At 43.4% G+C, this 20,626-nt stretch overlaps 1 protein-coding gene and 1 non-coding gene across 3 annotated transcripts; both read right to left on the reverse strand.

Annotated features, from left to right (window-relative positions):
• Positions 1-3,059: 3,059 nt before the first annotated feature.
• On the reverse strand, positions 3,060-3,133 carry trnai-aau. The gene has a single exon. It is a non-coding gene; the product is annotated as a tRNA-Ile (tRNA).
• Positions 3,134-4,234: 1,101 nt separating this feature from the next.
• crispld2 (cysteine-rich secretory protein LCCL domain containing 2) lies at positions 4,235-18,081 on the reverse strand. 2 transcript variants are annotated; one of them, XM_035162350.2, is made up of 15 exons: positions 17,713-18,081; positions 15,147-15,523; positions 13,940-14,058; positions 12,905-13,037; positions 10,923-11,038; positions 10,387-10,487; positions 10,120-10,299; positions 9,977-10,037; positions 9,804-9,870; positions 9,577-9,707; positions 9,430-9,473; positions 9,261-9,333; positions 9,081-9,156; positions 8,323-8,453; positions 4,235-6,304 (listed from the first exon to the last, which is right to left on the reverse strand). In XM_035162350.2, exons 2-15 carry the CDS (start codon positions 15,426-15,428, stop codon positions 6,253-6,255), a joined length of 1,566 nt encoding a protein of 521 aa, XP_035018241.1. In that variant the 5' UTR covers positions 15,429-15,523; positions 17,713-18,081; the 3' UTR covers positions 4,235-6,252. The 2 variants fall into 2 exon arrangements, with proteins under 2 accessions (XP_035018241.1, XP_035018231.1); XM_035162340.2 differs by having other exon boundaries at positions 15,147-15,526; positions 17,713-18,080.
• Between the last annotated feature and the right edge of the window lie 2,545 nt (positions 18,082-20,626).

A 20,626-nucleotide genomic window follows, 5' to 3' on the forward strand; every position in this document is an offset into this window, starting at 1 on the left:
CACAACAGGTACAACATTTTTTGACCACTGAATGGATGTCCATGACAATTAAGCACTGCACTGCAAATTAAGAAAACACATGCAAATAGAAAAAAACACGTGCAAATTAACAAAACAACTTCATCAATTTGACGACAAGTGCGTTGCAAAAAGTAAAAACACATGCAAATACAGAAACGCGCTGCAAATTTCTAAAATGACAACGGAATTGTTTCCAGGGGACCCCAAAAAGTGATGAACCTGGCTGTAGTTCAATACCTAATTTGCAGTGCGTTGAGCTCTTTCGGCATACGTGCATACACAGGAAGGTAGTCAGTGATTCAAAAGTTACAGGAAATCCACAGGCAAAAACAACAAAATCTAAACTTACAGGGTTTTCGGTGGAAACCAAAACAGGCGGTGTTCATACACAGGAAGGCAACACGAGGAATGAATGAGTGTTGATGAGACGCAGGTGAGTGCATAGGTAAGAAACTGAATAATGGGAAGGAAGTGAAGCTGGAGTCCATGAGCAGAGTGCGTGACAAACAAAATAAAACAGGAAGTGAGAGTTTAGTCCGGGCAGGTCGCCACATCCACTTCCTCCCATCAGCTCGCTTCTCAAAGCTACGTGCCCAAAACAGAAAAACGTGCACTGATAGACGCCAACTCAGGCAGGTCAGTTAGTCACAGGACTTTATTTATCGATATCTGTCAGGACGTGAAGAAGAAGTGTTTCAGAACCCAATGACCAAACCCACCTTTAACATTGTGATTGACAGCATGTCAGCATTTCAATGTTGTGTGTTTATATGTTGCTCTATTGTTGTCCATTGGTCCATGAGATACATCATTTTTTTCAATCCAATACTTTCTAAGATGAATAACGACAAATAAAGGTGTATTGAACTTGATGCATTTATTTCTGTGTCATGGTACAGGACCACAGTTCATGCCTTTAAAACACTGAAGAGTAAAGTTTCATTCATAATCTTGAGCTTAGAATCAGTTCATGCGCAAAGTAAAATGCAGAAAAAGTTAAATCCCTTCGATCGGGTCCAGAATCCATGATCTAGTTATGAAAACCTGCAGTAAACACAGCATCTGTCCAAAGATTATTCACTGAGGACCTTCTGTTGGAAGAGAGTTTAGTTTTTTTTAGTCACCTCATCATTTTAAAATGACTTGTTCTTAATCATCATCGATATAAATAAATCCGTCCTTGAATAGGGGATAAACTGGTGTATGTGTTCAGAACAACATGGATTGTGGTTTATACCACAAAAACACTGACTGCCGAATGAGCCATACGTGAATATGTCTGATCAATGTGCTCTGACTCTTCAGCTAAACTCTTCCCAGAACAGACATGCGTCACGAGGGAGAAAGAAAAACTGTGTGTGAGGCTGACAGCAGAGAGATCCTTCAGGTCTCATCGTTTCAGACAGTTGCATGGAGCCTATAGATCTATCCAGGCTGTGTAAGTGTTCCAGTTATCAGTGGTTGACGCAGCATCAGCACAGATTCCTCATCATCTCTCTGCCAAACAGCTTTTGTTCTCTCACCTGGGGGTTTTCTCCTCCTTAGCCAGAAGTCAAAGGGATTCACTGCAGTGACTCTCCTGAGGACAGAGAAAAAGACAAAGAGGTCCCTGCTATGTGGAAAGAGAGAGCGGTAATAGAGAAGCCTGGTATTCACTGTGATCATCATAATGTGGCAGACGCTGAGGAGGAGACTGTACGAAAACATATTCTGTCTGAAAAGTGAAAATGATGTAACGTTTTAACAGCAAAAATGGGAGTTCGGGGAGCTGCAGTAACCGCTGTTTGCACTTTAACCTTAAGATAAAGCATTTATCGAGAGAAATTACGCTAAAAGACATTTTTCACTTTGACTCAGACGACTTTCCTCCTTTCGATTCATAACACATTCCACATGTTCCCTTCAGATTGATGGATTTAGTAAAGGCTACAAATCTCACCAGGTCTTTAAGAAAAACACGCAGGTCTGACACAATCTGTCGTAATGAGCACACCTCCTGTTCTTTTATTTTGGAAGATGTGCTGCACTGTGAGGCCTCTCTGACCAAAACAATATCATCACAACCCTTTATTACTCTGGACTCCATTACTTATTATCTGAGATTCTACCTGGAGGTCTTAGCTGGAGAATATGAACTCTTCTGCAATAAGCTCTCGTGCGCCCTTCCAAAACCCCATTAATACAATTCAGAATATTACATTTTGGTAATAATACAGTTTGCACAGCCACACACGTGGCTCTCCCAGTACAACCACCCACAACTGCACATGAGAGCACAGAGCGGGCCTCACGGAGGGTTCGAACTTGAACAATGGAAACGTTCACCACATTATGATTTCATCCATTACATGCAAATTACACTCATTTAAGTCTGGTTTTTAATATTTGAAAGCACTAAATATGGCTGCTACTTTTTTGAGAGCCATCACTCACCAATGTCTGCCAGACCAAAGCCTTTTTCATACATGAACTCAGGAGGATGTCCACACGATTGGGTCTGGACTCAAGTGTTCACCTTTCACATCTGGTCCACATCTGGTCCACTCAGCAGGAGATTCTTCGCTCAGACGGGTTCACACTAACATCAGAACATCTCCGAGCGTTCAGGTGAGAGGTGACACAACAGGTGGCTGAGACATAAGGTAGTAATTCCACTGCGGAGATCACATGTTTTTGTTTAAAGCACATTGCATCTCCTATTCTCCCAATAGGAGAATGTGTATGGGTGTTTTCTCCAGGTACTCCGGCTTACTCCCACACTCCATCTAAGATTCAAGATTCCTTTAATGGTCCCACACACATGCACAGACACACTACATGCTTTTGACCCATCCATGTGAACACAGCAGGACACAACACAACACACATGGCAGCCATGGAGAGCAGATGTTGGAATAAGGTCAGGGGCACTTAGACAGTGGGGTAGGGAGAGTCCTCTTGGACTTGAACAAATCCAGGTCTGGTCCATATCCAGGTATGTTTTTGTCAGTCCGTGGCCTCGAACCAGTGACCTTTCACACTGATGTCCGAAAAGTTAGTGGCCAGTACGGGGATCGAACCCGCGACCTTGGCGTTATTAGCACCACGCTCTAACCAACTGAGCTAACCGGCCATGAGAAGTGGTGAGCCAACATATCTCTCTATGTTGGCCCACGTATCTCACCCTATGTCAGCTGGGGTTGGCTCCAGCTCCCCTTAATAGACTTTAATGACAGTAGAAAGAAAACAAAACAGACATTACCACTATTCCCATTTAAGTCATAAAGCCAATCGTCATACAATCTGTTTTGCAAAGCGCATTTGAGGACAAGAAAAGTGAAAACTGGACTGAGCCCCACGGTCTTTTCTCTGAGCAGAGGATTTACAGTGCGAGTACATTTTCATTTTATCTCCATTGACGATGGGAGTAAAATAGTCATCACATGAGCCGGCTGCAGCTGTTTATCAGTGGGACGGCCTGCGCCCCGTCCAACCTGGGATCAACATCTGCCTCGCACAAAAGAACCTGAGGTTTGAAGAGTTATTAGTGCTCACACACTTTCTCTTCCCTCCCTGCCAGTCGTCTTTCCGCTTCCCACTTCTCTACACCGTTTGTGTAGATTGGGAATTCATTACTGGAATATATATGAGTGAACTTGTCCCAGAAATGGTGTATTACATGGTGATGAAATTTTCGCCAAGTCCAAGACTTTTTCTTTCTTTCTTTCCTTCTTTGTTTCTTTCCTTCTTTGTTTCTTTCTTTCTTGTGAAATAATTCCACCATAAGCTAAAGCCACATATTAAGTATTGGCAGATCATGCACGTGGTTCTTGAATAAAAAGCGATTGCTTTACTTTATTGTTCCGTTTCGTTTGGCTTGAGTTTGACCACAGGGAGAAGAGCCAGGTTATGAACATGGTCAGTGATATTTGTCCAAAGATAACGGGCAAATCCTGGGCGGCCTGGGTCTAAATTTCATCCGTAATGCATGACACACAGATTCTCGCCTGATAAAACTCTGGTCGAAGAAGGTTTAATAAAGTTATGAGCTCTTGTTACAACAGCTATCTATTCTTCTTCTTCTCTTTTCACTCCGGCCCTTGAGATACGATAATTCACAGGCTGTGGTGACCTCAGCCATGGAGGTTATGTTTTCATCACTGTCCATTGGTTTGATTGTTTGTGTGCAAAAAGTACCATTTACTACCATATTTCAATGAAACAAAACATGTTCTGTGGTATTTGTAAAGCAATTTTTATTTTTGAATTGTGCCAAAATTATAAAACCCCATCCCACACCTGTATAAAAACAATACCACCAAGACAAATGACATAAATTCACACATTTTAATTATAATCTTACTGCTTAGTGGATGATTCAAAAAACAAATATCATAGTATTTACAGTTCCCATAAATCTTTGCCATAAACATTCCCATATAGAAAAGACGTACATATTGAGCGCAGCAATAGGACTGAGGTAGAATAAAGAGATAAAGTTTAAATATGCTGGAAGAAAAAGATTTAGAAGTTAAATCTAATTTCATCTTGGCTTTGACTTTTGAATCCTCAATTAGTACAATAACAAGGTTTATAATGGTGCTATTATGAGTCTGGTATGATTTGAACTGGAACCCCGACCCTGCAGCATTTTTTCCTGTGCATTTTGTTGACACTGAATAAATGTTTTAAGGACCTAAATTAAGACAAATGTACAAAGAAATAGTAATAAAATCAAGGATTTACCAAAGGGCATAAACTATAGTTTGATGCGGATACCTCAAATCATGGCTTGGTCTTTAGAAAACAGAACTCTCTGTACGAGAAAACTGTGAAACATTCATATGTCTGGTGTGGAGGAGAAATTAAAAATGTTCATATATCTCAGACCTCATTTATACTTGGATTAAAATGTGTTTTGGGTGATTGGATTGCAATGAGCTTGAGAACATGAAAGTACAAGTGTTAATGCATCAAACCAGAGGATGTGACACGAGCTGGACAGAGCAAACAGTTCCCAGTCAGAACTCCATTAAAACACATGTTATTACCAGGGGCACTTTCAATCTCAAAATGTTGTGTGCTGTTTTGCTACGGTTTCCAGATTGAAAATCTTTCCTTGAAACAGTGTGAAATGTTACATTTTCTCTGGTTTTGGTGGGCGTGTTTGAGCTGCCATATTAAAACGTAACAGGGTGTTAAATGAATAACATTCCCATTTAAATAAAGGTTTTGCTAAGTATTGTCTGGGTTAATGTGATCTTATCTAGATACAATCTGGATACGAGATGCGTTTGAATGCCAAGTGTAAATGTCTTTGAGAAGCAAGAGAAAAAGAGAAACAAGGATAGCACAAAGCAACAATAAATATAAACTGGTATATTACACATTACTGCTCATTATTATAAACATATCTGCCACTATTGCCACCATTCCCACCTCAACCAACTACCACTTAAACCAATCAAAACGTTGTAACTGATCTGTAAAATATACACAACAGTGTAACACTTTGACTTAATCCCACTGAAGTGACACTTGCCTCCTGTAGGAAAACCTTGTTTCCCCGCTGCAGTGCCTGCTGCCTCTGTACACTTTCATTTACGACTCTGTTTCCTCTCCAACAAAACCTCCATACTCACAACGAGCACATCTCTTAACTCAAACATACCATTTAGACTGAGATCTGGTTTCACAGTCTAAACTCTCAGGAGCAGGAAAGCAAAGACAAAGGCAATAAAATTAAAAAGAAATTTCAGAATAAAAACATGAATATGTTAATATATGGTACTCCATTTTTAAAACAAACAAAATATCATATATTCTGTACACATTGATTAAATACAGTGTGATCCGTATACATTCCTGTGTATGAAAACCGACATATATTTGTATAAGAACATCAATGTAAACATAGTACTTTCTGTAAAACATGTCTAACTTATAAACTTTCAGCACCAGCTGTTCAATGCATCATTATATATAAAAACCATCTGTATTCACACATTTAGTATGTCTAAGAAAAATCCTTCTATCTTATGGAGTTAAAAGTTGACAAAACATAATCCATTACTTTTACTGGGGGGGCTACTGTTAGATAACTGAGAGGGAGAAGTGGCAATCGATCTGTTTCCAGTGAAGGCACATGGAGGAGAAAGACGAACAGCCATGGTTTCCAACCTGTGGGCACTTCCTGCTCTTCGAGAGCAGCTGAGGTGACTCTGTTGGTGTTTGGACGTCTGAGCTCACGTCTCACTCCCTCACAGCAAAGAGTCGGAACGAGCCGCCCTCTGTGTTGCTCTTGCTGCAAACACATGACAAAGAAAACATGTTACATTTGGTGAGGTGGACGACATGACGTCTCCTTAAAAGTGAAGAGTGAAGAGTGAAAGTGAATCTTGATCGCCCCCCCCTGGTGGCTGGCTGCAGAATAGATCATAAACCTTGCCTCCTCCATGTTGACAGATGTGACATTGACGTCAAATAAAAGTTTCTCAATGAGGGTTTCTGTCATTTCATATAAATCGAATCACAATGATGTACGTTCAAGTGTTCATTTCCGGTAAGTTCGGTTTTAATTAGTTATTTTATGCTATAAAAAAAGCTTGGCTCCAAATTACGTCAAGAGCGCAAGATGGCGGCACCTGTATCCAGGATATTCTAGCTTCATCAGGAGGAAGCGGAGACACATTGTCCATCTTGCGTGCATCTAGAAGTCTATGGTCACTACTAAGGATGCACATGCTGTAGTTTAGTAGTTACTTCAGAAAAGTCAGGGGAGACTCTGACTCAACTGTGAGAAATAAATGGGAGATTGGAGGAAAATGGTCAAACCTGTTATTCTGAATCTTAATCTATGTGTGTGGACGACGGTCCAAAAACACTTTGAAGTAACCTTTCTGTTCATAACACCTTCTGTTCTGCTTCCTAAATGTCAGATTCCTTCAAACTGCACAGCTCCAGCTTGTAACACAGGCTCAAGAAATGTGAGTCTCAAGCACAAGCTGAGATAACACTCGTCATGACATCATCACAGTTACATTCCCAGAACTCTGCCTGTGGAGCCAGAGAAGTCACCTTATAGCAGAGTTCAGAGGAAGAGTAGAACTGGGATGATTAAACTGAACTTCAAGTGTTAAAGAGGTGGACTGCCCCTTTAAGTCAAATAAAAACACATCTTTGGAAAATCCTCCAATCAGCCAAATTAAATTAAAATAATTTAAAAAAAACACACATCCGCCAAATGACACTGGCAGCATAACTCATTGTTGGCGTGTTCTGAAACTGACCTTCCCAGCTTCCACATGTGCTAAACCTGATGACTGTGTAATTAGTTCATTATTGGAGAGACCTTGAAGTTCTGCCATGATCAATAATCGTGATAGGCCGGAGTGATTGGTATCAGATCACAGATAATTGTACATACGTATAGGGAAGCACTGACTAAGTGGCCGACAGCATTTCCATCCTCGAGTAATTGGATAGTCTGTGATTACTTCCCCAGTCGGGTCCAAACTGCCCACCCTGCCTTGACGCTGCTGGCACATGGCACGGGCTCGGCGGTCTGACCTCCTATCCCAGTGCCCTGAGTGGGGCCTTCGCAGCTCCGCTTCAGGTTTTGTACATTCAGACTTGCAGTGCTTTTGGCCATTCAGCACTTTGCACACTCAATTGAAATGCCTGAGTAAAGTAAGCACGGATCCCGCGTGTGGCCCATCCACACATCAAACCACACCATCACTCTTACTAGCCCACATGCCAGCTGAGGCGGCCGCAGCAGCTTCTTTGCCTGAGCCGAGTGCGCTGGAGCCGGCCAAAGACATGAGAGTGATGTGAGGAACATGGTGTGCATGCAGGGAACCCGCTACACGCAGTATTACAGGAAGCATAAATCAATGGGGTGTAGTGAGTAAAAGAACCTTTTCTGGAATATTTAAGACGCTCGTGTTTCAGTCCAACAATGGTGAACATTGTATTACAATTGTATTGTATTACAACATATTACTGGGAGCTTATTACAACAAAAGGAGGTTTGGAGTTTCACAGCATTTAAACAAATTGTTACTCGCTGATGGAAACTGTCACACACCGCGTCTTTTTTTCGACATAACGTCTCTTAAATACTCCACAATGAGACTTCAAGGAGCTAAATCTAAAAATATAGATTTATGGGTTTCAGGCAATCTCTAATGTCCCTATGATAAATTGCCACCATTTGACACTGTGCCTGATCCATCCATCTTTGTACCTTTTGTTATTGCGCAAAAGTCTGGGAAGATCATTTCTGCAAAAAGTAGATGACCTCAAAAAACTTTGCAGTACCTTTCGGACTGGATGCCATTTTTCAGGACTCCAACGTAGCTCTTTCTCTTGTCGAGTGGCAGAACGTCCACTAAACCTCCCTCTGCGCCGGTCGCTCCTGCGTGGATGGCTGCTTTACAAATACTGGAGCTCTGTGAGGCGAGAGTGTGTCAGATGAGGAAGGGCTTTTAAAAGATGGAAAAACAACTTCATCACTATCACTTTGTTGTAAATGCCTTTCACAGACACATCACAAACACGATACAAAATGCATTGCAGCAGCTCGCGGACGCACTCGAGTGTTTGATTCACAGCCCGAGCCAGAAGTCTGGCTGCGGCACAACAGACCATAAGGTCTTATCAACAGTCTGGAGTGAAAACATTCATTTCTAGTCCAAACACGGATCACACTGTCCATGCACCCCTCCAACATTTCTAAGCAGACGGTTTTCAGCTTCTACGCCACCGCAGAAACACAGTCGCTGCCTGACGTCAGCCACAGCCCTTGGGCACGTTTGCGTCTCCTACCCTCGGACTGCAGGGTCACACATCCCTGGCAGTCGCTGGCTTACCTCACCATTAATCCCATTCTCCATGACCCAAATTCAGATGGTGATTCAACGGCTTTCCATAGCTACCGCGCATCACAAAGCCTTAACACATCCAGGTATCCTTCCCTTTCTGTCTCCAATAATAGGCCATAATAGGCCCAGTGTGACTCATGGTACATTTGCTAAAGTTCATCCAGAACATACACAAAGAAACTTTGAATTACTTACATCTGTGTAGATGTTGTTCCCAATCACAGGTGACCAGTAAGAAGGCTGACTCTTGCAGTTGGTCGGGCAGAAAACTCTGAGGAAGAAATTGGACGTCAGAAACAAGTTTTTCATCAGAAACCGTAACTTTAACAGTTTCATGCTTTAGTGAACAACATGATGGTGGATGGGAGACGGCACCTCGGGCAGTGGGAGTAGGGCTTTTTGAAGGGGCAGATTTCAGCCACCGTGGTGTAGCAGTCCACAGTCGTTTCTGTCACAGAGAAGGAGAAGAACTCTTAACATACTGACTGTGTGAATCTGTAGGATCACGACGCAAAGCTTTTCGTGAAGGGAATACTTCACTTACCCTCCACTTTGGCCATCACAAAGGCGTTACTGGGTTTATATTTACTGTAAAAAGACATCGTGTCAGAGAAATCCAGTATTATTGCACAAAATGTGAGTCACAGCTGCATCGGTAAAGGGGAATTCCATCTGTGTTTCATTTATCTACCTGAGAGACTCGATGCCGTTCTTTGTGGCTCTCACAAAAAATGGTAACTTGTCCATTCTCGTGATGTCGACCAGTCCACCGTTGTTGTCCATTACGCCGAAATGAATAGCAGCTCTGCAAATACTTGATTGCTAAAACAATGGAAAAACCCGCATTTATAAATATTCATTGAAAGTAAATACTATAAATGACGTGTGGTGTTAGTTGTTTACGCTGGACGGACTCACCACATCGTAGAAGAGAGTTCCCCAGACTTTCCCTTTCTTATTCATGCAGTTGGCCGGACAATTATATCTGTGGTTAGAAAATGAGGAGACAAAAGTGAGCTGAAGAAACAGATTCACAGTAATACAGAATGTGCAGTTTATATTTATAGTGAAATTCATTCAAATATCCTGACCTGTTGCAGGTTGCTCCTCTGCACTTATCTCGCAGTCTGGTCTCACACTTAATGTTTTGAGCTGCAAGACAAAACATTTTCTTAGAGATGCACACAAACATATAAAGTTTGGGGATATTATTAAGAACAATCCCTGTAGATACCTAAGTTAGTGTTGGGGGTCTTAGAAGATGGTGTCTTTGGTGTGGTGGGTTTAGGAGTGGAGGGTTTGGTCGCCGGTTTCTTGGGTCTGGGGGCAGGTTTGGCGGTGGTGGTACGAGGCGGCAGTGCAACCTGAGGCTTCTCCACCTCGTTCATGTCCTCTGTCTCTGAGCGCTGAGTGTCTATAAATGGATGAACAGATGGAGTTCAGGTTGGTAGTATCTCTAATTTTATTATGTCTAAACAAATAAAAAAGTAGATTGACTCACCTTTGTAACAGAGGTTATTCCTGCATCCTCCTCCGTAGCTGGGAGGGCACTGGGAACAGGGGCGGCCATGCTGGTATGGGGCCTCTCCAATCCAGTTACCCCTGCAGAAGTAGTGCACAATGAACAGCTTGACTAAAATGGAAATTAATCATCAGTCAGGCATCACTGGGCTCAAGGCCTTGTAATTACTTCAGTACTCTTTGCTCACTCCTATAATAGACATTAGCCCCACACTCCTCTGTGTCTCTCAGGCAGTTACATCCTGTGGGCTGTCTGGAAAACAAACGCCCGCTCTGCTCTTGTTTTTCTTTCCCTGTGCTTCATTATTATTTTTCTATTCTGAATCCTGGAGGAATTTTAACGGCACACACAAAACCTCTGGAACAATTAGAGCTCCATATCTACACTTACATCTATATCAGGCACAGGCAATATATTATTTGTCAGCACTGTATGGGGGGGGGGGGAATGCATGATTAAGTCAAGAGAGCAGAGATGATGATGAACAGTGGCACATGGAGGAATACTGATCTTACTTTGGGGAATAGTTGCACACAAGGTAAATGGCGTTCTCCCATACTTCCCCCCACACGTTCATCCTTGGACACATGTGCACGGCACAGCCCACACGGCTGGTGGTTGCCCAGGCCAGCTGTGAAGAGGGAAATAAAAAAAGGGCCAAAGTTAGCACAAAAATTATTGAATGAACAGACACATAGCACGGTAAACTACTGAGCTTTTAGCCGAGAGGTCGTAGCACTCATTCCAAGCAGCCTGTGTTACTCCAGAGGAAGAAACTAGATTAATGAGGGCTACTGGGACATCCAGGAGTGCCGGGCCTGTTATTCTGTCAGATGCACATCATTTATAAACCCAGTTTGCCTTCTGTGATGCAATCATAATCATTTTCATCCTCCCGTTAGAGGTGGAAAAACCCCTCTGAAGAAACAGAGGTCAGTGTCGGCACAAAACGGTCCAAGGCGAAATAAAACACCTTATTAAACGGAAAGCTGCTGCGGTGGTGTTACAGATGAATGATGTGCCACTTGACGGCGAATACAACACAGCATGTTCCATAACTCCTCCTCACTTTCCTCCCAAACTCTCAAACATGTGCACTCTCCCTCCTCAGGAATGTTCATCTTTTCCCCTGCTGCAGTTACAGGCCACTGGAAGCAGTGAGTCAGCACATCGACTGATGTGTGCTGAGTGCTGGTAGTTCAGCACTATACGACCTCTGGATCCAGAGGGTCTACGATCTCTCTAAAGCAGCCGTATCTGTCCGGATCACAAATGCAATAGCGCATCCAGAGAATGAAAGACAGAGACAAGGGGATGATGCTCATATTGGGCACTGTCCCTTTTCACTGCAGCATCCTCACAAGAATCCAGGTCAGGCAGTGCGGGATGTCTGCTGTGTCTGGAAATGACTACCAGATGGCAGTGATCGGGTTTCAGGGTGAAGGCCGAGGGAGGAGTCTGGATGTTTCTGTTAACTCATCCCTGCAGCTACAAAGTAAAGTCTAGGAGAAGAAGATGCCAGCTCACCCACTGCTGTTTGCTTTTGATTGATTTTCTCCAATCAAATCGCCAACTCTTCTCTCTGTCCCCAAACGCTTATTTTTTCTGTCACTAGCATCTGGGTTTCTGTTAAAGGGATAGTTCGCCCAAAAATGAAAACTCACTCATTATCTACTATGCCAATGGAGGGGTGGGTGAGGTGTTTAAGTCCACAAAACACTTTTGGAGTTTCAGGGGTAAACTTTGTTAGAGCACAATCCAATACAATTGAAGTCAATGGTGATTCCTTCTTCAGACATAATAAAACAACAGCCACTAACATGCCACTATACTGCTCCTGTGATGTCATCGAAGTGTCAGGAAGCCCCGACATTCAATTTCGACTTGAAACAACGTCATTTACATCGTTTTTTAAGCCTAAACGTCCGCTTATATCTTCTGACGAATGTATTCAGGGATCGTCGGAAATGCTAACGTCCACTAGCTTGGCCACCTCTGATGGACTTTTAGGCTTAAAACACGGTGGAAAGGACCTTGTTACGAGTCAAATGTGAATGTTGGGGCTTCCAGACACTTGGATGAAACTACACGAGCAGTATGGAGGCATGTTATGTTTTTCCTGTTGTTTTATTACGTCTGAAGATAGGTCAATTATCAGCTACCCCTGAAACTCCAAAACTGTTTTGTGGACTCTGACACTTGATGAACTATCCCTTTAAACAAAACATGCTTTGCCGCTTTTTTTTACACCATGCAGTCTTCTTTCTTGTCAAAACCTGATGCCTACGTTACCCACAATGCAACTCGACCACAAAAACTTTGGTTGGCAATACTGGACTGTTATCCTCAATGCAATTTATCAGACTTCATGCTGCTTCCTCTGGAGCCTTTGATGTGAGTTCTTTACACCTATTTTTTTTTGTATCTCTCTAAATGTCTCTGCTGAACTCTTTCACCTCCTCTCCTCCTGCCTTTATTTATTCTTTATATGTCTCACCTGTGTGTAATGGGTGCACATGGGCCCGGAGCAGCGTTCTGGACACCAGGGATTGCACTCTTGGGGGTAGGGATAAGTGTAGTCTTTCACCTCATCGTACCAGGCCTGGATGTGGAAGGCAGGAGAGCGGTGTCTGCACACACACATTCACACACACACACACACACACACACACACACAGACAGTAGGCTCAGTCACAGGCCATCCAGGTACCAGGGGCAAAAAGGGGAATATTTTTTGGGGGCTGCCAGGTGCTTTGGCTTGACTCCCTGCTCCTCCCCCTCCCTGCAGACCTGCAGAGGTGAGTCTGAATATGACCTGCTGGCACACAGACCTGCAGTCTGTTATGCTCCATAACAGGGAAATCAAATCAGGTTATACCAAAAAAAAAGAAGAAGAATCAAAGCAAAAGTAAACATGGCTCCACAGCCGAACAAATCAGTTGTAGCTCCTATTATAAACATCTCTTTTTACGGTATTGAAAAGTGCTGATCTTACAAATGGGGAGTAAGAGGGGCGGAGTGAAAAAAAAAACGTTTGTTGGCACGCGAAGAAAAGAAGGGGAGAGAGAGAGGGAGGAAAGGGGCTGTGAGAATGAGAGCAGATTCCTGGAAGGGCACCTGCTGCGATAGCTACACACTGTCATGCACAGAGGCTCACTGTGTCTGGTGTGTACTCGCACACAAACATCGACCTTAATACGCTGGCACTGACGACCACTGCCCAAGCTTGCTCTTCACATGGGCCGAGACTTTTATAAAGGAGCAGATCAGTTCAAACTAATTTATTCTAAGATAAGTTGTCTTTCCTGCTGAAGGTGAACACTCGTCTCTAGTTTGCAGGACATGGCTCTATTCTGTGCCAGTTCTTGACAGTTGATGATAAATTGACTGATGATAGATTCAAAAAAGTTTTCTACAATAAAGAAACATAATATTCTTCAATTCAAGGATTCAAAGAGTTTTAGATTGAGAAGCTACATGTAGGACTATAGATGCTATAGTATCATGATAGAAGTGTGCCATTGCATCTCACCTGCCCCAATGAACAGCCAGGTTTTGTCCAATAGACATGAGCAGGTCCTGAGGTCCGTGGTCCCACTGACACTCCTCCGCCCAGTGAGTTGCAGACCGCTCCAACTCATCGTCCCAAACCTGCACACAGCGAGTAAAAAACAAGGAAATTACTTTTTTCATACGAAAGGTGCAGACTTTTTAACATTCACCTGCTGCCTCCACAACAATGTGGAGCCGTATAATTCACATCTTGTCCTGACTCAGTAGATATTAAACCACAACCTGTTCAAGGCCTCTGCCTCCTGCACTTCCTTCCATCCCAGCGAGCTGAAACCGAGCTGAACATAAGTACAACATTAACCTTAGACGGTGTCATTTGAGCGGAGCAGCTGGCGCCTGGCCCCGCTCCATTACAAATCTCCAGCAATCACAGCTGAATCATCCACATTTCCTGAGTGGGTTTCTTCACGGCGGCGGAGAGCACCTGACTCCCACCGTGAAGGGGGCGCTGTCAATGGAAGGAGGACAGCATACGTACAGGAAAGCACATCTCCTCAGTACCTCAGTAAATTTCCAGCCTTTCGGTGGTCGCTGCAACACGCACACACACACAGACTTTGCTGTAAGCCCAAACACAAACACACACACACACGCACTGCCTGTTCGCTGGAATTTGAGAGAGCACTGGGCAGAGTAAGTCTACAGACACTTTCCTCCCAACCACAGTGCACAGACACGTAGGCCGCCAGTGCGTCTCTCAACCTCACGGACATTGTGGTTTCCAATAATTTTCTGTGTCTCAACAATAATCCCTCATCTCCTTCTTCACCCATTGATGGGCCACACAAATTCTCCCTTTCTGGCCTTATTCTCTCCATCCTGTTGTCACCCAGCCTTCCCTCGCTCCCCTGTCTTCTCCCCGGCGAGGAGCTGCTCGCAGGTAGTACAGACTCAGCATTATTATCCGCCTTGTTAAAGGGCAGCACAGCAGACTGGCAGTAGATCACCATCATGACTGCATGTTTCCAGCAGAGAGAAAAGGTTGTTTTTATTAAGGGAAAACACCTTTTTTTCTAAGCAAAATAAAACCTTAAACCCTAATTACCAGACTCGTTTCAGTGTTGCTGACACATTGGAACTAAAGCCAAAACATAACTTGCAACAGCCTTTGTTTATAAATAATTAAGCAAGAATAAGTGATCGGTGGGTTACGGGACATGCCTCACCATGTACTCCATGTTGGAGGCCGTGGGGTAGACGCCCCCCCTCAGCTTGTTGTGCAGCTGGAGGATCTCCTCGCGGTCTGACCAGCGGATGGCTCGTCGGGTCCTACCGCCGGCCGGGTTGCTGGTGCCGTTCCGGTCTGCATCCTCCTCGTAGCGGCTCAGAAGCTGCCTGAGCTCCTTGGAGTCAGGCAGGTGGAGGGAAGCCGAGTCCCATACGCACATCAGCAAGAGGGAGAGCACAGGAAGCCAGGAGGTGGTGGTGGTGGTGGCGGTGCAGGTCATTCTGACAACTTGGGCTGTGTGGGTTGGACTGGCGGGCTGCAGAACAGACGGGGGTTTCTGGTTGAACGCCCGCTCCTCAAAGGCCTAGACACAACCTGCTGGGAGGAAATGTTTAATGAGTCTTTTCCCACTGTGTGAGTCAACACAGGAGGGAACATGTTACAAAATGCAAGCACAGAGGCTCTAATGTGGGAGACTCTGGACGTTTATGAGACTAAAAGTTCAGTCAGTTTACACATGCAGGTTTACAAAGGACCAAATGTATGAAAGAGCTAAATGTTGTTCAGCAGCAACAAGTTCCATCATGTTCCTGTCACCTGCCTCTCTGTTGTTTTACTGACGAGACCAGAATGAAATATTGATATGAAACGCATGTGTGCATTATGTCACAATATGAACGATGCTGATAGAGTCTTTGCAAATTACACAAAAACTGTTATTGAATGTTATTAATAGAATCTGATGCAATCCAATGCAACTGGCCTGCAGTAAGTCCTCCTGACGTGTGAACAGCTCCATCGTGTCTGAGGCTCGACAGGTGGTGTTGCATTGGAATGCATTTTACTGAAAGATGCTAATAATGCTCCACATGTGAGTAAATAGTAAAAACAACCCAACACAACTTCCCATTACAGAAACCACAGCCTTAATAGTGACCATAGAGTTGAATACAATGTCATCACAAGCAGATGATTAAAAGCCTGCAGAAGTGTTACACTGGATTGCATCAGATTGTACTGGTGTAATGAATAAACTGGTGACTGTATTGACAGTAGAAGCTTTTTTGAAATGTTATCCCCATTGAGTTTGACGTCACGATGACTGTGTTGTAATATACTGTGCGTCATTTAGCTGCACCGTGATACTGAAGTTATTTGACTTAATGATTTTCAGGAATCAGGGAAACTTTATTTAACCCCCACTGTCTCACAAGAAGAAACTTAGTTAGAAGTCCTGTTAAGAACATTTCTAAACATCCATGATAAAGCAGAAGATATATGACTGACTTTGCTTTGTTCCTGCTGCACTAAATTACGATGTATAATATTCTGAAAGTGCACAGCTTCATCCTCATCTCCTGATTATTTTCTAACCAAACTGAGCAGCAGGGTGGGATGCAGAGAAGGAAGACCTGAGTTCACGTTGACCTCGCTTCTCCCTGACAAAGCATATTCGAGAAAACCACTGCATTCCTGACACATGCAGGAGTAAAACTCTGTAACTGACCCTGCATCTGACCCTCCGACTGGAAGGCAGCACGCTACAGGGAGGACATCTGAGTTTAAAGATAAACCAACTATCACAAACTCTTACAGAGACAGAGGAGCAGTCAGTGTGTGATCCGAGAAGAAACAACAAACCCAGCTCCGGCGCTGGCTGCTCTTATCCTTGAATCCCTTCACCTCTGGCTGCAGAGACAGCTTGAGGTCTGGCACTGGCTCTGTGTCAAGTCAACATGCTGTGCCAGCTCTGGGCACCGAGAGCCATGTGGGCAGCCCGTGATGCACCACACCCTTCTCCCGCTGCCCCTCTTTTCACACTGCACCTCCATCAGCGTCTTGTGCCTGGGCCCTTCTCACGGCTCTCATGAATTTTATACCCAAGTGACAGACGGAGCCGGAGAGTCGGGCACATGCACATATCCACGCCTCGTCTGTGGAGCCTCTTCTGATCTGAGGAGGGGCTGACCTCCTCTCTACCCCAGCATGAGGCTGAGTGTAAACACAAGTCATGACACAGGAGACATTGTCTGATTCTCATACGTGCTTGATCACTTCTGCCTGTTGATGAGATTTTTAAACATTGATAATTGGACATTTTCTCTGTTCTTTAGTGATTTGCATTGTATGGTGAAATTTGAAATTTTATTGTATTTAAAACTTAAAACGTGCCATTATATTCTGAAATACTTTTCTTTTTTGCAACTACTGCTAATAAACACATGTCTAAACATGGTATTTTCACATTTTCCTTATTAAAGAGGCTCACAATGAATGGCTGTGTGTTGCCAATCGCCTCCTCTACAGTGGCATGGTTTGTAACCCACCAATGAAATGTCACTACACATGGTTGGTGGCATTGAGTTCATATGATCACACTGAGTAAACCAATGAGTCTGACAGCACTAAGTGACACAATGATGTCAGTCAGTCTGACCAGGTACCGCCATCATATTCTAACGAGGTGATGTGCATTATAGAAAAGACAGATCACATCTCGACCCCCTGCTTTACATGAAGCCACAGTCCAATAACGTGTGAATAAATGTGTCATAGTAACTCACCTATTTCCCAGTGGGTATCCGGGCGCTGGGTGCGTGAGTCCCCTCAGTGCGCAGCAGCAGCAGGACGCACAGGTTTATTCCCTTGTGAGCGCAGGAGACTTGCTGCTTGTTGGCGGTGTTCCTGGAGCACATAGAGCTGTGTAACTCCTGCACCGCTCCGCTCGCAGCGCCTTATATAGAGAAGGAGACCCCTCATGACCAGAGGAAAAAATGACTGTCTCTCCTCACTCCCTCGCCAGCCTGCCTCCCTGAAGCAGCCTGAGTTCTTGGCACACGACGCGCTCCGCGTGCGTGTGTGCGCACGCTGACGCGCAGCCCAATGTCAGCGGGAAAACTGCAAATATAGTAAATCAGCGGAGAGGGAAACCAGTGAGGTTCAGCTTCTCTGGATCACCTCTGGATGACAGTTATTACCCGGACATGTATCTCCACATACGGCTACAGACGCTCCGAACAGCAGCCTGCAACAAAGTGAACAGCAGCAGCCAGAACAACTGGGAGTAACTTAAATAAAGTTCATAATATTGGACTTCATGAACATTTTAAGTTATTTTGACTCAAAACTTCTAAAATTGTTTAAATGATAGAGAATAAAATCCAAAAATCTCCGATTTGAGAAAAGTTGTGTCCACTCTTTATCTTCTACTCAGATTATTGTCTTATCTTATCTTTCATAATTATCAAAACTCATTTTGAATTGGACATACCAAGAATTAAAAACAATATACATTTCTACCAGCCTGCATTCATCACAGTTGATGAAATAGCTGCATAAAGTTGTGCCCATATAACTTTCTGATACAACCTGAAACAATCCCCTTTAGAACGTTATAATCCACTTCAGGAGATCAGGAAAGACTGAGTGGAAAGATGAACTGGGAAACTTAAATTGGGGCAAATTCTGGTGCAAAGTGTTTTGCCAACTTAAATTGTGCATTGAGGTCAACTTTAACCAAGAAATAAAGTTAGCTGAAGCAAATTAGTTTGTTGTATGTTTTTTTTTCTAATCATATTCCGGTGAGCATGAATTTGACATTTTGGTTTTCATAGTGAAATAGCCCAGCTTCTAACCAGGGTTCATCATGTGTCAGGGTCCTGTCTCCTCACTGGGACAGACAGCCTGCAGCGTTGTGACCCACATAGTTCACATTTTATTCCAGCTTCAGCTTGATTTCAGATATTTACAAGAGCATGGTCACTCAGGAGGAATGCCAGCAAACTGAGGCCTCAGACAGTTCCTCTTCCCACAAGGACTCTGCCAGTTTGTGCTTTGCACTCAGTCAAAATACATGTTTAACAGGAAGTCTGGCCCATCATGCATCTGCTCTCTTTCTTAAACGTCCTGCGGAGATGCTGGCGAGGGTGGCTGTGGTCGAGAGCGAGATGTTCACAGGAAAATAACATCTCGGAGACATAAGACAACCTAAAGATCAGACTCACAGCTTGACCTCATGGGCTCCATTTACATTAGCAAGCAGACTACTTGGAAATCCTTCACATTTTGGCTGACCTCAAGAGAGAAGCACCACACCACATGAGTCCTCTCATTCTCTGCTCTGTTTAGACTGTCAGACATGTTGTTTATGTAGTAGAAGAGAATAGAATAGAGTAGAATAGAAAATACTTTATTATCTACATTTGTCGAGGCAGAAACGTGTCTTTGCTTTCATGTGTCCATTACATTTTGATGCGGATTCAGGAATTTTTCAATTCCTTTAATATTACGCGACAGACTCTATAAACCTGTGGATGATATTTAGATGCATCCAGATGTCTAAAGCAGACCAGGGGCATTTTCCTCCAACAATATGAGGACAGTATTTGGCGAGTGCGTGTTTGCTCCGTCAGAACAGACACAGAGCCATTATGGTTAGCGATTGCACAAGGATGCATTAAACTATTTATTATCATTTTATTCCCAAGACAAACCTCTGTCTCTGCAGATTTGCACGCTGGCTTCATCCTGGTGCTGATCACACTCAGGACATGTGATGATCACAACAGCATCCAACTCCTGCTCTGTTAGTACATTTAGTCCCTTTGTTTTTTAACGTGACGATCGTCATTATATAATTTTCTCAAACATTTTTTGTTATTCCTGATCAACTTGGCACTTGACACACCTACACAATCTGGTTCTGTTGAAGTATTCCATTTAGCACATCCAGGTTTCTCCAAAAAAACTGGTATTCAAGGTTTCTGAAACCACGTTTACATGCACAACACTGGATACTCAAAAAACCCACTCACAACGAGATGCAATGAGTGTGACTGAGACTCTGATTCAATTCAGAGATGATATTTAATGTTGGAGCGTCCTGGTGTTAAAGGATTGTAAAAGCTTTTTTTACGCTGGAAAGCTTGAGTTGTGTCACCCTGATATTTTATTAAATCACCCCCCCAGCACACATTTTATCTTTGTGACTGAACTGAGACCCTTCATAAATACCACCCACCTGTTATTACCTGCAAGGAGGTCATGTTTTCATCTACTTCTGTTCCTTTGTTGGCAGGACTATGCAAAAACGTCTTGACAGATTTCCATGGAATTTTGTGAAGGGGTGGGGCAAAAGAAGACCCATTCAATTTTGGTACAGATCCAGATCAGGGGGTGGATCAAGATTTTTTATTTTAAAAAATATTCGTAGATTTTCTCAGAGAATAATTCACGTTGTAACCTGGTTTTGAAAGGTGTTGTATAATTATGAAGTAATTTTCTCACTGCATTTTGACCTGTTTTCTACTTTTTAAAGACGTGAACAAATAGATGTTTTTGTTCCTAAACCTTGTCCTGAGCTGTCCCTAGTGACAAGTAATCATGTATCTCAATGTCCAAGAGACGGGTATTTCCTTCTCAGCAGCACCATTCATCACTCGGCTGCATCAATCCAAAACTCGTACCAGGCCAAGTGGA

The sequence above is a fragment of the Hippoglossus stenolepis genome, chromosome 1 (assembly GCF_022539355.2).
Source record: "Hippoglossus stenolepis isolate QCI-W04-F060 chromosome 1, HSTE1.2, whole genome shotgun sequence".
NCBI classification, from domain to species: domain Eukaryota; kingdom Metazoa; phylum Chordata; class Actinopteri; order Pleuronectiformes; family Pleuronectidae; genus Hippoglossus; species Hippoglossus stenolepis.